We start from the raw sequence: 18,667 nt of genomic DNA, 5'->3' as shown, positions 1-18,667 counted from the left end.
CTGCCCATTTTGCAATAATATAACCTCAAAATGACTCAACAGTAACAACGATAACAAATTTGCTCAAAAGTGTTGATAAGGTCTCCTGAAATGGTGGATCACTTGGACATTAATGATACCTGCCATTGCGGGAAGTTCCTGGTGTCCCAACTGATATACATATTTCAGCACCAAAATGATCAAAGCTGTGCCAATGAGAGCTGTTGCTGATAGTACAGTGCTGTCTATTTATATAAAGAAGACTGCACTTTGGAGGTGCAATGTCATTACCTGGGTGCAGAATACATCAAGGTTTTCTGAGAGCACAAGTGTTTGAGATGGGAGCCGGGGCAAGGCAGAGATTAGGCTTCCCACTGATGGTGTTAGGAAGTCAGAGCAGCAGGTCACTGATGAGTTGGGGTCTCGGTGGTTCAACAACCAGAAAGGAGATGGGAAAACTGCAGGAGAGGCGTCATTATCCGGGGGAGTGGGGAGAGGGGAGATGTTAAGTCTGTGATTTACTTTAGTAGTGTGGCAAGCTGACAAGATAAAAACAAAGTTTTCTCGGAAGAAAACAATGCTTCCCTCAGTAATTGTTTTGGTTATGACAGACCGCTTGAAGGCTGAACAAAGATATAATTTCAGACTACTTCTGGCATGTAGGAATTTGGAGAAGCAAGAAATTAACATTTGTTGAATATAATGCATTTAATCACAAAATGGCACTGATCCTTTGCAGAAGTTCAAATAAGCTAAAAAATGTTTTGTTGATGATTTTTGTTAGCTGTCTAAGGCTTCTCGCTTAAGTGCCCAACAATAATCAGCCAGCATTGATGGATTCCAGTTGCTGACACCATTTCTCCACCATCGCAATGTCCTGGTGAAAACTTCCACCATGCTCGTCACTGACAGCGTCAAGATTTGCAGGGAAGAAGTCTAAATGGGAATGCAGAAAATGAATCTTTAGTGACATGTAGCACATCATGATTTTGTATGGTTGAAGCATGTCTCAATCAGCTGCGCATACTGTAGTTTGGTGCTCTGTAGTTGCCAAGAAAATTTTCAACAAGATACTTGAATGCCTTCCAAGTGATTTTCTCCAATTTCACTAGAACTTCTTTTGAATTGCCTGTCAATGATGACCTGTTTGATTTGTGGACCAACAAAGATGCCTTCCTTAATTCTTGGCATCGATTATTCTGACTTGAAATATAAGTTGAAGTTACAAATATAGGCAACTTTTTAAACAGACTGGTAGACAATAGGGAGATTTCATGGCGATTTTCATGGTCACCAGCCCAAAATCCACAAGATACACCCAAAAATATTCAGGAAGTAAAATCTCTGTTGCCCAGTGTAATTGATCACACCTTAGAAAAACCACGTTACCTGAACTGTAGTTCCTCCAGAAATCACTCCTGGCTGTGCGGTCTGTTTTCAGCCCGTTCTAGAAGTTCATGTCAGAATCAAAACATCATACCCCTCTCCAATTCTAAGTAACTGTCATTCCCCTGGGTGGGGGGGGGGGGGGGGGGAAGAAACACCAACACCAAAAACATTGACCAAGTTCACACCAAAGTTCAGAATCTCAGAATTTTAACACACGCCAGAATTTTCAATGTATTTTTTTTTATTTCTGAATAAATAAACTAAAACAAAACTGACTTTTCCCATCTAAATCATTTTAAAACAATAATTCAATTCACCAGTGCTCAGTTGAGAGTTTAATACAGAACAGCACTCCAAATTAAACCATCAATAAACCTTCAAGTCTGATTCTACAGTCCAATGGATACTGCTGACAAACAATTGGATTGAATTGAACATTAACCATATGTGACACTTCACCAGGAATATTAGTAAGAAATAAAAGAGTAGTAATTGAGTAGAATAATGCCATACTAGCACAAGGTAGGCTATTTCAGAAAACATTTAAGGAAGATTTAGCTTGTAAAATACACATACAACATGTTACTTTGGAACATCAGGCTATAGGAAACGTGCTGCAGCCACTGAAGTAAACAAGGATGAAACTTGTCTCAGCTGTGCAGTATGTGAACTTTAAATGGGAATGGTTTGTATATTTGGAAAATACTTCAAGAAGAATGACTTCTGGAAACCCTTGTCCATTGTTCAGTTTATAACTTTCCTTCTACGTCCTAAGCTGAAACATTGTCTCTCACCCTTGTTCCCAGTTGCAGGTCTTCCTTCTACAGAAATAATCCCATTTTCCCCAGAGGGTACACTAGTGATATTCACCAGTTGATTGCCCCTGGAGCATTTATGCCCAGGACTCAAGTGGTCAAAGTTGGCTACAGCACCTCCTGTTCTATTAACAGCCAAAGCTTGCTGCCCAGTGCTCCCAAATCCCTTCCATAAACTCAACATCCTCTCAAAATAAGACACCAATTTTCCAGAAGGCCTTAGACTGTTTAAAAACAAAAATGAAACTCAAACTAACTTTGAAGCCTTCGTATTATTTACAGAACTATAGATTTAACCAGGACTAAGTACTGAATTAAACATATCAATTATACAAAATTACCAGCAGTTGCTAGTCAAAGAATATCAAATATCAAGGACCAGAGACTGGGATCAGTGAACACATGGTGAATAGGAAATCTAGGTCATTGCCACAGGGAGATGAGTACAATGCATCTGTGGAACATGGAACTTTTGTGAATGAATGTTTGAGAGAAAATATGCTGTTCAGGATTCTGGCCCTACAAGCTTGGAAAGGAACTTGAAAAGAAAGGAACTACTTCAGGAGTGTAACAAAGAGAAATGTGAGAGGACAACTACGACAAACAGTGAAATACTATAGGTAAGTTTTTCTTAAAGTGCATCAATATTAATGCTAAACTAGTTGGAAGCTCCAAGTTCAACAATTATATGTAATTTGAGCTGCTAGTGGGTGGAAAATTACTTTCCTTAATGAGGTGACTGTGGTTGGGTGCTTTGGGAATGAATACGAAGAGAAGGTGTGTCATTCTAAACTGGCAATTTAGTTACTTCAATCATACGTATCTCTTCAGACTGGGACAGTAGAAAGACCATTAGATAAAGGTCAGCAAAATAAAAATTTCCCTGCTGCCTTTCCCCATCAGGGACAAGCATTGATAGTCCTTGGAAGAAGCTTTCCTTTCAAGTTTAGGATATCAGAAGTCAGAATCTATTCACAATGTCAGACTTATGAGAAGGCTAAAACCCATTGTCCAACAATGCCAACTCCCATCCCTATTACAGCTCCCTAATGTTGGCCACTATTTCCCAGTCGTTATACTGAAGATGCTTAGGATTCCTGTGAGAACGAGCAGCACCGTCAAAATACACTGTTCCTACTTACAATGAACACAATCAAAAGATTTTTATCTCCATGAAACCATCAGGCATCATAGCTATATTTTAATATTCAACGAATTGCTATTTTCTATCCACAGTATTAGAGAAAACAGGAAGAGGTGCACAACAGATGACCAACCTGCTTTTTTCATTGGCTACCAATACTGAATGTTAATTATCCCATAGGTCCTTTGCCAATTTTAATGAGCTTTCATTACACAATACTGGAAGCATGATTTTGTGCAAGAGAGGTGTCGATGCTCTCATAGGGAATCATACTTTTCCTCCCTATATGTTAGTAACCAGCTCGTCACATTGTGAACAAGGTCAGAGACAATGCTTTGCGCTTTGTTTGTGAACTGCTGTTTCTAAACTAATGTTCCCACCAACCCTTGGAGCAGACAATGCTCCAAAAAAAAGTCATTCAATTTTAGTCTAGTTCCGTGTGAATTTGTGTCCAGTTTCCTCTGAAGATGACAGAGCTCAGTGTTTTAAAGTCAGAATTAGTGATCAATGGTTTTTTTTTTTAAACACCTAACAACTGTGATACTTTTGTGTCATATCCCAACAGGCCAGGGGATCACAACACCCACTTCTCTGGCATTTGGCTGTCAGAATCCTGAAGCACTGGCTGGTGAGCGAGACCAGCTGGTGTTCTCCTGGTGCCCAAACCACAAAAGCATCAAACATCAAAGCTCCTCAAGAAGAGGAATGAGTTTCTTTTGAAATTCCACGCCTGGAATTTTCCATTAAAATCAAGGCCTGGGGGAGAGAGATCATTGTTGGCATTGTTTAGGATTTTGTTAATCATTTGTAAGACTTCTACTTCTATTCTGAAATGTATTTAATATACAAGTTATCTTTTCAACCTATGTTGAACCAAACTCATTATATATAGGAAAGAAACTAATCACAAAAGGATTAGATTTTTCTTTAAATAGTTGTTCTCTTCCTCACAGGATTTCAAATTGATACCATTAAGAGGCAAGTCTCTAAACGATGAAAGGTAAGCAGAATGTCAATGAGAGTTTGATCAATTCTATCCCCAACAAAAGCCTTTATATAAGAGTTGATCTTCTGGAAGCTCCAATGACCTCAGACAAAGGTCCATTGTTGCAATCTATTTTAGTGTAAGAACTGGGAACAAATCCACAAGACAATATCTGCTACTAGAGACAAACTAGCATCTACTAGACAGGATCCAGGTCTCTGCTGCACCACCTATTGACAACATGCTCCAAATAAAGGATGTCATAAGGTGCACACAGCAGAGAAGAGGAATGGCAATCTAGGGATGAAGATGTAGGCCAAGTCATCCAGCTCTTTCATTAATTCTTTATACTTAGTTCTCAGCTGAATGTACAAATCACATGTAAAAAAAAAAGTGCAGATTAACTTGGAGAGACGGTAAGCATCAAGGAATCTACAAACTAGGACACCCATGCATTATATTTGTAAAACATGCAGACAGATGAGATCGACCAGATTCTTAGGAAATGTTGAGATATTTAGTTAGTCCATCAACAGGCTTGACATTGTGTGCCAGATCAAGATGGCTTTGCATTCTCAAAACTCTTCTCCATTCCTTCCTCGTACTGTGGGGGTGGGGTCAGAGGCTCCAGGTTAACCGGTGGATTGTTCGTATTGCTCAGGTTGAGTCTAAACCTCTTGAGGTGGGATGTGTCTGAAAGGATCCGGCGGATCTTTTTCGAGCTGAACCTGTGCCCTAAGTGAGATGTGGGCCTCTCATCCCTCGGTGGCTCCACACTGCCTCCCGGGTTCGAGTCCTGATTCGAAGACGACGGCAGGCCAACCTCGACCAGCGACTCGTAAGAAGGAAGCGAGACCATATTCTGCTCTCCTTGGTTGACTTCAGGGCCTTCTGGTGGGAGGACGCCATCTCTTTGCATCACTTCATCGTAGCTGGGCACAGCCAATCTGTTGTTATCTGCCACTCTGTTAAAAAAGAGAAATACAAGGTTATCAACCAGGCTACGAGCTTAGGGCACTTAGCCTATTTCTTAACATTCTGCTTCATGCTGTACATGCAAACTTATTTACGGCTTTATACATGTGAACGCTGCTGGATGTGACCTCAAGATGAGATATACAAATTAAACTGACCTTCTGGATTTAAATATGGTACAGAACCCACCCATCTACTCAGACTCCAAGTGTCTTCCGTGGATACAAATGGAGTGGACACAACTTGCACCAAAGTAGACCAACGTAGCTGCAGCTCACATTTCAACATAGTGCTCTTCTCTGCTGAAGGTGGCATGGAACAGTTTTAAAGGTCCTACTGAAGCAACAGATGCTTGTACTAATCGAGACCACAAGGAATCGCTGGCCAATGACCACCAAAACCCATCAAGATGTCCACATCAATAAAATCATCACAGTGATGAAGAATGGGAGCCACGTTTAAGTCATGCTTTCAACAGTCTACTTATGTAGAGGACAACCGTGGCTGGTTTCTGGCCAAGATTCACTTGGCTTTAAAGGATTTTTAATATAAAAGAGCACAGGAAGCCGAACCTGTTTTCATATTTTGCTCTAAGCAAATTAACTCCCAATGTTTGGTTCTCCATCACGCAAATGTTACCAGTCTGAATCAGACAGAAACACCAACTGGGGCTTATTTAAGGGCAGGCAAGTGGCCTCGTTTCAGTTTTAGTGTGTTGCGGGGAGCGCCAGTGCTTCATAGTGGAGTATATGTACAGCAATATTCCACAAACAATGGGACAAAATTATATGAGGAAATAGTGAATCACAGGACAGCTATCTGCTCCGTGAATTATGTCGTGGAGACTTTTTAGAGCTTTCCTTGTGACAACCTCATTTTAACATTCTTCAAAGTGGCAACGGAGCATCCTTTCAGATTAAGAGCACTCTGCGGAGGCTGAACGCCAGCCCAGAGGCAAGAGCCGGCATTCAACAGCTACATTCAGCACAAATGACAGCAACCGTGAAACCACCGTCGGCAGCACCTCACAATTCTGATCAAGTCAAATCAAATAATCAATGGGAGGTGAAAATAAAAAACAATGCAAACAAAAAAAGTCAGAAATGCTTAGCAGGCTAGTCAGTACATGTAGAGAGAAAGAGGCTGTTAATATTTCACTCAATAATGCTTAAGAAACAAATAATTTAATCAGCTGATGAATTTAAAACTTTCAGTAATAATTATCACACATAATACAGACACTGGGAATTGGGTACAAAAAGCGTCGCTACTTTAATTTTTAAATAAATAAAAGGTCCGAGCTAACAATGGAAAGTTTGATAACAAAGGTGCAGAATTGGAAGCCAGAAACATTGGCTCTGGACCATGTGGCTGAGTTAAGGCTTAGTGAAGCCATTGTTGGTTGGTTAAAGGTACAAAATGAACTGGAACCAAATGTGATGAAATAAGTTCGAGGACGATTTCCAAGGACTCAGTGGCCAAATACATTATTCCAATGGGTAAGATCTGTATAGATCTGCAAATTCCAGATTTCATCCCTCGTCTGGCTACCCAACTATGACAGCACTTACATGCATCTAGACTAGAGAATCGAGAATCCAGTTCCTCATCCAGTGCTCTCTTCCTGGAAAGTAATCACATTCAACCCACTACCTACAGTCCCACTTTCAAGGACTTTGCAATCCAATATCTCTTTATTTATCGGTGTTTATTTTTGAAATTATTTGCATAATTTGCTCTCTTTTGACAATTGGTTGTCAGTGTTTGTGTATAGTTTCTCCTAAATTCTATTGTTTCCTTATCTTTCTATAAATGCCTGCAAGAAAATGAATCTCAAGGCAGAGACGTAAACGCACTTTGATAATGAAGTTGCTTTGACTTGAGGTAATGGAGATGAGGAAGAAGCAAGCATTGGGTAACCTTTGAAGGGTTCCACAAGGTGGCTGAACTACTCTGGTCAGCAGAGTTACTGACAGGTTCCAGCTCACACCGAGCAAGGGTACTGCTGAATGCAGGCTGTGGTTTCCCCACCATGTGTAACCCCTTTCCCTAATTACTGATCATGCAGTAGAAAATGACGCTGGATCTCTTCCCATTATGCTGTTAATTGTCCATCAAAGGGGGTAATGGCAGATAAGCAATATGGAAAATAGTTGTATTGACATTGTATTACACACATGGATACCCTGATCCAGAAAGTTTCTCCCTATCCAGCGTCCTGATCTCTCCTCCTATTATTCTTCAGTAAGTGTCCAATCTTGGCTACAGTCTACAGTCGCCCAAAGGTTCACTGGTTGTTTGGGGACCCTGACAATGTTTCCATGGGGATCAAACCAGATCAGAGCCTCTCAAAGACCAACCCTACGTGAGAGGGGGAAATGGTTAAGGCCAGCCTACAGGGCACTGGTGAAGCTGTATAGTCCAATCCCCCTGTACTGTGGATGCAATGGATTACAGAAGCGTTGATGAACTCTGACTAGACCATCATCTTCAGAGGATGATGGAGATGGGAGATCATCAATGGCTTATGCTCCATTGTAAATTAAGGGCCCAACAACAACACAAAGCAGATCAGAGAGAGGCAGAATCAGTAAGTGTGGGTACAGCTCCAATGCACAACTTGGCTGAGGTAAATGATGGAATACAGATATAGATTACTATGCTCTAGCTACATCTGAAGTGTAAGTTCTAACCATCACTGAGGTAAATCCTGCAGAGCTTCTCAATGGTAAATATGCAAGTGTTCAAGGGGAATCATCAAAGACCCTCACCACCCAGGCACACCCTTTTCTCACTGCTGCCATCAGCTAGAAGTTACAAGTGCCTCAAGACTTGCACCACCAGGTTCAAGAACTTCGCACCCTTTTTAAAAAAAAAAATAACAGTCCTGATGAAGGGTCTCAGCCCAAAACATTGACTTTTCCACAGATGCTGCCTGGCCCGCAGAGTTCCTCCAGCATTTTGTGTGTGCTGACAGCATCAGGATTGTATGTATAACATGACTACAGCAAGGACCAGGACCTTCTGGTCCGAGGAGCAAATGGAGAGCAGGATTTTGGTGAATATGTGGAAAAACAGAATTAGTTACTGACCGTTCTGGTAATATGGACGATTCCGACTGCACGTTCGTCACTTCCTCCTGTGGCCTCCTCCTCTTCTTATCCCGAACACTCAGACAGATTGAGATCAGGAGCAGGAACACCCCGCCAGCGCACAGTATGTAGGACACCTGGGACACCTTGTGCTTGGATTGTTCAGCATTTGACGAGCTATTGTTCCCACCTTGCATTTCATGTTCCTTACCAAACCCTGGCACAATACTCCAGACCATCATCAGGATCCCGAGTGCAAGCATTCCAATTCCCAGGGCAGTGAGAGCATACTGTATGCCACCAGAATTTTCAGAGGCCATGGGCAGTCGCGGTCTTGATTACCTCAGTCTATCCTAGACCACACTTGTGCATTCCAACAGCAAATGAGGGGAAAAGATGAGCACTTCACTGCAAGCCGACTGTGTCCACAGATCTACTTCAGTCGCACACCTCAAAATGGAACCTGTAAAAGAAAGATAAATGTTAGAAAATAAAGCTGCAATCAAATTAGCATCCTTCAGCTCCAAATATTCAACCAACCTGACAATTACATTGAGGAATGTAGTTTCATTATGTAGGCAAACTAATAATTTTAACCTGCATTTATAAATAACTTTACTTCTAGTAGAGAGGTCTGAGACCCATCACAGAATATAAATGTGATATTGGCGAAGTTGGCTTGGGGGAGACATGTTTAATCACTATTGTACTCTCTGATGGTGGTGTCTGAAAAGAGGATGCTGTCCAAGTTGCATGCCATCTTGGACAATGACTCCCACCCACTCCATAATGTACTGGTTAGGCACAGGAGTACATTCAGCCAGAGACTCATTCCACCGAGATGCAACACTGAGCGTCATAGGAAGTCATTCCTACCTGTGGCCATCAAACTTTACAACTCCTCCCTCGGAGTGTCAGACACCCTGAGCCAATAGGCTGGTTCTGGACTTATTTCCACTTGGCATGATTAACTTATTATTATTTAATTATTTATGGTTTTATATTGCTACATTTCTACACTATTCTTGGTTGGTGCAACTGTAACAAAACCCAATTTCCCACGGGATCAATAAAGTATGTCTGTCTGTCTGTAATAGGAGGAGAGAGGCACAGGAGGTTTGTAAGAAAATTCAAGGCTGATTCTCTAGTTAAATTAAAAACAGATGGTACAACAGCACGAGTCATCCATTTAATTTCCTTTATTTTAATTTATTGAAATACAGCACAGGATAGCCCCTTTGATCTGTGTGCCGCCCATCAACTCCCGATTTAAGCCTAGCCTAATCACAGGACAGTTTATGATGGCTGGTTCTTCGCTTGCAAAGATCAAGAGGGAAAACTCCATCGCTGCGATGACTGCGGAGACCGCAAGGCTGAGTATCAGAGTTTCCCTTCACCCGGACAGACTGCCTCGCAAGGCTACAGACCAATTAACCTACCAAACAGTACATCATTGGACTGTGGGAGGAAACCCACGTGGTGACCGGGAGAACATACAAACTCCTTAGCGACAGCAGCACGAATTGAGAGTGGTGAATGCTCGTCAGGACACAAAGGACCCTCTGTTTTGCATTACAAGGCTTCACTGGAACCTTCAAAGGAGTGGATTTTTTGGGTGAGTGCCTTGTGCAAACACAGACCGCAACACTCTACTTTGTGCCATTGTTCATGTTGGCAGAGTGGGCCTGAACCCATGAACCAGAATGAGAAAATACTGGAAATTACTGTGTTCATGATATGATACTGTATCCACAAGATATTTTTATAAGCAATTTTTTATATGAAGGTAGGGCAGTAGATGTAGTGTATATGGATTTCAGTAAGGCATTTGATAAGTTTCCCGATGCAAGGCTCCTTCAGAAAGTAAGGAGGCATGGGATCCAAGGAGACCTTGCTTTGTGGATCCAGAATTGGCTTGCCTACAGAAGGCAAAGGGTGGCTGTAGATGGTTCATATTCTGCATGGAGGTTGGTGACCAGTGGTGTGCCTCAGGGATCTATTCTGGGACCCCTCCTCTTTGTGATTTTTATAAATGGCCGGACGGAAAAAGTAGGAGGGTGGGTTAGTAAGTTTGCTGATGAGACAAAAGTTGGGGGTGTTGTGGATAGGCTGGAGGATTGTCAGAGGTTACAGTGGGACGTCAATAGGATGTAGAACTGGGCTGAAAAGTGGCAGATGGACCAACCCAGATAAGTGTGAAGTGGTTCATTTTGGTAGGTCAAATTTGAAGACAGAATATAATACAGATGGTAAGACTCTTGGCAGTGTGGAAGATCTGAGAAATCTTTGGGTCCGTGTCCATAGGGCACTCAAAGCTGCTGTGCAGATTGACAGTGTTGTTAAGATGTATGGTGTATTGGCATTCATCAACTGTGGGACTGAGTTCAATAGTGAGGTAATGTTGCAGCTATATAGGACCCTGGTCAGACCCCACTTGGAGTACTGTGCTCAGTTCTAGTCACCTCACTACAGGAAGAATGTGGATACTATAGTGGGTACAAAGGAGATTTACAAGGATGTTACATGGATTGGGGGGGCATGCCTTATGAGAATAGGTTGAGTGTACTTGGCCTTTTCTCCTTGGAGGATGAGAGGTGACCCGATAGAGGTGTACAAGGTGATGGGAGGCATTGATCGTGTGGATAATCAGAGGCTTTTTCCCAGGGCTGGAATGGCCAACACAAGGGGACATAGCTTTAAGGTGCTTGGAAATAGGAATCGAGGGAATGTCAGCGGTAGGTTTTTCACACAGAGAGTGGTGGGTGTGTAGAATGCACTGCTGATGGCGGAAGTGGATACAATAGGGTCTGTTAAGAGCCTCTTACATAGGTACATGGAGCTTAGAAAAATAGAGGACTGTGCGCTAGGGAAATTCTAGGCAGTTTCAAGAGTAGGTTACATGGCCGGCACAACATTTTGGGTCGAAGGGCCTGTAATGTGCCATAAATTTCTATGTTCTATGTTTAACCAGTGGTTTTTTTTCTGTGTGAAATTTCACAGCAACTGCTAACTGACAAAGTTAGACTGATTTTAATTCAGTGCTGTTTGGAGACAGGCACTAAAATCTACAATCAAACAAAAATGGGCTTGGATTCAACCCGTCTAGAAAACTGGCTGTTGGGACTTCCAAACTAATGGGATGTGACTGGACATTCCAACCTAATATTTGCTCAGATTAGCTTGAAAATGTGACATTTCAATCCACACTGAGAAGGCACTGGTCACTTTCAGGCTGAAGTGTCCAAATGTAACACAATTCTACAACGATACAGAATGCCCCCAAGCCTGATTTATGGTCGAGTCATTTTTTTCCCTTGTTCTCTGCTTTTCACTTATAGCCATTTTTTAATCCATTTCTCTTTCCAATATTTTTATTGAATCTTCAAGTTGTTAAATTATTTAGTACAGATTTCCCCCGCAATCTGAAGGTGGAGCTTTCCTATGAAACCGTTTGTAATCCGAAATGTCGTAAAGCAAAGAAGCAATTACCATTAATTTATATGGGAACAATTTTTGAGCGTTCCTAGACCAAAAAAAATAACCTACCAAATCAAAGCAAATAACACATAAAACCTAAAATAACACCAACATATAGTAAAAGCAGGAATGATATGATAAATTTACACCCTATATAAATTAGAAATATTATAGGCACAGTGTAGTTTCACTTATCATGCTCGGGAAGGCAGCAAGCCAAAATCGATTTGGAGAAAAAGAAAATAGGCACATACATGCATACGTACGTACGTACACACAAATGTAAACAACTGCCCGCCCAAGGCTTCATGGTCATTGTAGTCTTTCTCGGGGGTAAACACACGTATAAAGCGGACGTCTTTTTTTCGTAAAAGCGAAAATCCTCTTTGGTTAGCGAAAACAGGTACTAATGTAAGTCTTTCGTAACAGCAAGTTGTCGTAAATCGAACGTTCGAAAAGCCGAGGGCCACCTGTATGATTTAAGAGGTTCCACCATTGATGGTACATGATGCCAGTCACAGTGGGATTCTTCTTCCTGGTTTGCTTTTGGTGATTCTTTTTATTTACAATGCCATTACTGAAACCAATGGAAGATTCACTCCCATGTTGAAGAACAGCAAACACCGGGAGTACAGTGTACAGTGTACACGGTCTTGCACTTTGGTAGAAAGAATAAAGGTGTTTTCTAAATGGGGAGCAAATTCAGAAATCAGAGGTGCAAAGGGTCTCGGGAGTCCTAATGCAGGGTTCCCTAAAGGTTAACTTGTAGGTTGAATTGACGGTAAGGAAGGCAAATGCATTTCAAAAGGACTAGAATATAAAAGCAAGGATGTAATGCAGAAGCTTCGTAAGACCAAAAGACGCAGGAGCAGGATTGGGCCATTTGGCCCATTGAGTCTGCTCCAAAGCATTGGTCCGAACAGTACTGAGAGCAGTTTTGGGCCCCTTATCTAAGAAAGGATATGCTGGCATTGGAGAGGGTCCAGAGGAGGTTCAGGAGAATGATTCTGTAAATGGAAGAGTAACGTATAAGGAGCACTTGATGGCTCTGGGCTTATACTAGGTGGAGTTTGGGATGGGGGTTCTGGGTTCCTGATTGAAACCTATCAAATAGTGAAAGGCCTAGACAGAGTGGATGTAGAGAGGAAGTTTCCTACAGTGTGGTAGTCTCGGACCAGAGTGCACAGCCTCAGCATACAAGGATGTCCCTTTAAAAAGAGATGAGGAGAAATTTCTTTAGCTAGATGGTAGTGAATTTGTGGAATTCATTGCCACAGAAAGCTCTGGAGTTCAAGTCACTGGCTATATTTAAAGTGGAGGTTGATAAGTTCTTGCTTAGTAAAAGAGTGTTCAAGGTTACAGAGAGAAGAGAGGAGAATGGGGATGAGGGATAATAAATAAGCCATGATGGAATGGGGGAACAGACTCGATGGGATGAATGGCCTAATTCTGCTAAGTTTTATGGGCTGGCCTTGGTTAAAATTAAAAATAACAGACAAAATATAATGCTACAGAACTGGTAAAGGAAAATTCAAACCATGTGCCTGTGCCCTCTCCTGTTTCCAACCTCAAGCCACAGAACACAACCTTGCAACTCCCCCCCTCAAACCATGCATCCACATATCTTCAATTCCAACATCCCTCTCAAATCCCCAGATTCCTTGACGCCAAGTTGCAGCACAAACCAGAGCAGGCGCGTCACCAAGGATGTGCAGCTGCACTGGCCGCTGACCTAACTTAATCTCCTTCACAGTTGGCTTAATAACTTTTCCTAACCCACAGGTCATTCATTCGCTCATGGGAGAGAGGAAGCAAATTCACTACAACCCATCTGAGAAATTCAATGGCACCCAGAACAAGATAATTTTTGCCCTGTTGAGCGAAAAATTGAATTCTGTGATACACCACACGCTTCTGGCCATTTCATTATTTCCACCAAAAAGCAAATGGTTCCACTGACCTGTACATTCATGTTCTTCTTATAGCCTTAAGAGTATTTCTGACTGCCAGACCTGCATCTACCCTTCATCGAGTAAACTGAGGGTTACACTGTTCCTGTTAGTGAACGACTCATGACGCATCAACAGGTGGTGATATGCTCCAAATAAAGATAGTTTCAAACTCAAAGTCGGGGGGGGGGGGGGGGGGGTAATGTGGTTCTGATGGGGTTGATGGGGGTGGAGTGAGTTCTCAGTCATCACCCCAATTCAGGCTTTTCATACGGAATGCAAACAGTTTCAGTCCCCACCATCTTCTGTCCATGGTCACACTGCAGTCGTTACAAAGTTCAATGTAAACTTATTATCATATATGTCACCATATACAACCTTGAGATTTGTTTTCTTGAGGACATATTCAATAAATCCAAGAAGCACTATGTAATCGATGAAAGACTGCACCCGACAGGAACACCAAACAACCAATGTGCAAATATGACAACAGACTGTGCAAATACAAAGGAGGGACATAGATAGAGAGAGATAAAAAGCAAGCAAGCAGTAAGCAGAGAACATGAGATAAAGGGTCCTTGAAAGTGAGTCTACAGGTTGTGGGACAGTTCAGTCATACGTCAAGTGAAGTTGAATGAAAATTACCCCACTGATAGTTGAGGGATAATACAATCGTTACCTCTATGCTGCTCACCAGTGTCTGTGGAACATGGCAAGGTGGTTCTTTCTGCACTTTGCCCTATGATCAAAGAAATTAATCCTTATCAATTTGCTGTAAATGTATTTACAGCAAATGCATTCTGGATCTAATGTGGACGAGGCTCAATTACAAGAGAATCCATTATTACCTCAGTGTTCTATTACCACTCCTATGAAACAGCAGAACATTATTACTGACGTTCTCATGAACTCTGGGTCCATGTTCTTCAATGGCAAGATTCAGCCATATTGTCACGTACGGGGATCCGAACTCTCTGATGCGGAGGTGCCGAGGAGATTTGGTTTGCATGGTGTGACATCCACAGATAGGTCTTTGATCTGGCCGTTTACGGTTTTCCCAAGCTGCTACACTTACCAAGACTGGCATCTCCATGTGCTGCAGAATAGGATCCTGTTCTGCAAACTCATATGAAAAATAATTTCCAAAATGGCTGCTCCTGGAATTTGTCCTAATGGTCCTCTTTCATCATATCTGCCCATTTCTTTCTTGTTCTGCATCTCAGAAGGTCCAGCAACGGAAAGTGAAAACGTATCAGGTACAGGAGGTACCTAATAAAGTGGCCACTGACTGCATTTCTGTCTTGTCTGTGGTCTTCTGCTGCTGTAGCCCATCTACTTCAAGGCTCAACGTACCGTGCTTTCAAAGATGTTCTTCTGCACATCACTGTTGCAATGCGTGGTTACTTAAGTAACTGAGCAGAACACACAAAATGCTGGGGGAACTCTGCAGGCCAGGCAGCGTCTATGGAAAAAGAATACAGTTGACGTTTCAGGCACAGACCCTTCATCAGAACCCTTTATACTGATGAAGGGTCTTGGCCCAAAATGTCGACTGTACTCTTTTCCATAGACGCTGCCTGGCCTGCAGAGATCCCCCAGCATTTTGGGTGTGTTGCTTGGATTTCCAGCGTATGCAGATTTTCTCTTCTTTGCTACTTAAGTAACCATTGCCTTGGCCATTCTCCTCTGACCTCTCTCATTAGCAAAGCGCTTTTGCCCACAGAACTGCAGCTCTCTGGAACTCTTCTGGTTTCTGCACCACTCTTTGTAAACTCCAGGCATTGTTATGCGTGAAAATCCCAGGAGATCAGCAGTTTCTGAGATATTCAAACCATCCCGTCTAGCACCAATCATTCCACGGTTAAAGTCACGTTTCTTCCTGATTCTGATGTTTGGTCTGAACCAAAACTGAACGTTTTGACCATGTCTGCATGCTTTGGCTCATTGAGTGCTGCCACTGATTGGCTGATTAGATATTTGCATTAGCCATGTGTACAACTGTACCTAATAAAGTGGGCACTGAGTATAGTTACACTAATTTACTTTTGCTTCTATTTTCCTTAACTGGGGCTTGGGGATCTGTTTGAGGTTTTTAGTACAGGGCTTTGTTTACAATTACAGGAGGCGATGAATCTACCACAATGTTCATACACCTCTCGACCAAAATGAACACATACTTTACCACAAGCTCTCACAGCCCCTCATCCTGTGATTTCAGTCTGATCCAGTGGCTGGAGTGTTTAAGATCCTTAACCTCTCACTTTGGGTGTCAGAGATACTCACCTGCTTCAAGCAGGTGCCTAAGGAGAATGTGGTGACCACAAGCAGATCCATCTGATTGGCTCTTCACTCAACCCTGGAAATAATCAGGGTGCTCTTTATTGACTACAGCTTGGCATTCAATACCATCATCCCCTCAAAACTAATCAGTAAAGCTTCAACAACTTGGCCTCAATACCTCCTCATGCAAATGGAGCCTCAATTTCCTCACTTGCAGGCCCCAGTCAGTTCAGAGTGGCAACATCTCCTCTGCAATCTCCATCGGTACAGGTCCACCACAAGACTGTCTGCTGAGCCCCCTGCTCTACTCTACGCTCATGAATACGCTGCTAAGTGCCACATTCAAGTTTGCTGACAACACCACAGCCGTAGCTCAGGAGATTGAGAATCTGGCTGAGTAGTGCCAGAAAAACCTCTCACTCAATGTCCGCATGACCGAGGAGCTATTGACTTCAAGAGGAGGAAGCCAGTCCTCATTAGAGGATCAGAGGTGGAGAGGGTCAGCAACTTTAAATTCCTCATTGTTATCATTCCAGGACAGTCCTGTGCCTAGTGCGTAAATGCAATTACGAAGAAAGCACGGCAGTGCCTTTACTTACTGAGGAGTTTGCGAAGATTTAGCGTGACATCTAAAACTTTGACAAACTGGAGAGTATAAACTGCCTGTATCACAGCCCAGTAGGGAAACACCAATGTCCTTGAACAGATACAGAAAGTAGTGGATATGCCCAGTCTGAAACAGGTAATAAAGCCCTCCCTACCACTGAGCATATCTCCACAGACCATTGTCACAGGAAAGCAGCATCCATCATCAGGGACCCCAAGTACCCAGGTGATGTTCTCTCCTCGTTGATCCATCAGGAAGGCAGCATCAGGACTCACACTCCCAGGTCAGGAACTGTTATTCCCCCTCGACTATCGGGCTCTTGAACCAAAAGTGATCATTTCACTTGCCCCATCACTGAAGTGTTGCCACAATCTATGGGACTCACTTTCAAGGACTGCATCTCAAGTTCTCGATATTTCTTTCTTTTTCTATTTGCATTATTTGTAGTCTTTAGCACCCTGGTTGGTGTGGTCTTTTATTGCTTCTATTATGATGATTGGATTTATTAAGTATGCCCACAAAAAAAAATCCCAGGGTTGTATGTAGTGACATATATGTGCTTCGATAATAAATTTACTTGGTACTCTGAACTTGCTTCTACTTCAAATGTTGTCATGTGGAATAAAATTCAGTCACGGAATTTGCATGAAAAAGTAAGTAAACTTGTTTTCTTACTTCAGCTCGTGTTTTTTTTTGACTCATGCATGGATAATGAGGCTTCACATTAGAGAAAAAGCCTAATACGTCCCATTTACCGTGAACACGTTCTTCCAAAATCTGTGGCTGCCTGTACTGGCTTCAGGCACAATCACAGTAATACATCAGGAAGGAGGGGAGACAGAAAGAACAAGATATTGAGCCGCAACCATTTTTTGTGAGGTTTCATTAAAAAGTAAGAAGCCAACTTGTTGGCACTGTTTCCTTAAAAAAAAATCAGCTGCTTCCATCTGCTTTTGTTGAGCAACCCAGACAAGCACGCATAAAGGGCAAATGCCCCGCCATCTGGAAATAGACCTCGAGAGACTAGTACATTCTCATTGTCCAGACAGTTTCTCAATCACCAACAATCCAAAATTATTTTCTTTCAATGCTTCCCCTTACTTAGGATAAGGCAGAGTGAAAGAAAAACAACGAACTACTCTTAGAAATACACACAACAGACCTTTTGGCCTATTCTGACTCACTTCTGAAAAAGAAAACAAAGTGGTTTAAAAATATGGCATCTTTAATTGCTTTGATAAGCTTGTTTCCTTCAAAAAGCCTTCGAGACTACGGATTGATTGCCTTCCTTCTCCCTCGGAGGAACAGAAAAAGAAAACAAATGTAATTCCCACAGATAAGGAATAAGAGAGTTTGATTTTAGAGAGAAAACAGTTACACCTCCAGCAATTTTGTGTGTCTGGGCAAATAATGCAGGAGAGATAATTGGAGGCTAACTGCATCATGTATCGGAGGAATGTGCTGCTCTGAATAAACTCCCAAGTACATGCTGAAAGTTGGTCTGGCAGCATTCAAAATCAAGTTTAAAAAAAATCTCAAACTCGACCTCTCCGTTCTTCCTCTCTTGTTCACCTTCTCATCCTTCTTGAAAAGGCATCATGGTTATGAGAGTTAGATAAAGGCTACATCCACACTAGACCGGAAAGCGCCGGTTTCGCATAAAAACGATAGGAGTCCACACTACGCGTTTTAAAAAATATCTCCGTCCACATTGAAACTGAGATTTCGGCAAATCTCCTCCTACTGCGCATGCGCAGGACACATCTACCGAAAACAAGAGACATATTTGGTGTTGAATCTCGCCATGAAAGTGCGTGTTTATGTAGTTACAGACTAGAAAAACTTGAAAACACAACGGGCAGCTGCTGGCTCTCACTCTTCCTCACAACCATTGGATTCTTCCCACGATTAGATGAGCAGGACTGGAGCAGAGCCCTCTGTGGCTCGGTTTGTAGGGTTCTTGTCCATAATTCGT

The 18,667-nt window shown here is 42.3% G+C and overlaps 1 protein-coding gene across 1 annotated transcript in view; it reads right to left on the bottom strand.

The window, feature by feature from the left end:
- Window positions 1-1,589: 1,589 nt before the first annotated feature.
- The window catches only part of tmem51a (transmembrane protein 51a), a 55,894-nt gene continuing 38,816 nt past the window's right edge, over window positions 1,590-18,667 (bottom strand). Inside the window, exons 2-3 of the mRNA XM_059951872.1 lie at window positions 8,380-8,842; window positions 1,590-5,277 (exon numbers count right to left, since the gene is read on the bottom strand). Of these exons, the coding sequence (XP_059807855.1) occupies window positions 4,869-5,277; window positions 8,380-8,699 (729 nt within the window). The 5' untranslated portion in view covers window positions 8,700-8,842 and the 3' untranslated portion in view covers window positions 1,590-4,868. The remainder of the gene's footprint in view (window positions 5,278-8,379; window positions 8,843-18,667) is intronic.

This window comes from Hypanus sabinus, chromosome 27, assembly GCF_030144855.1.
Source record: "Hypanus sabinus isolate sHypSab1 chromosome 27, sHypSab1.hap1, whole genome shotgun sequence".
NCBI classification, from domain to species: domain Eukaryota; kingdom Metazoa; phylum Chordata; class Chondrichthyes; order Myliobatiformes; family Dasyatidae; genus Hypanus; species Hypanus sabinus.
Note: the sequence above shows the minus strand (reverse complement) of the source record. Positions and strands in the feature narration are given on the sequence as shown.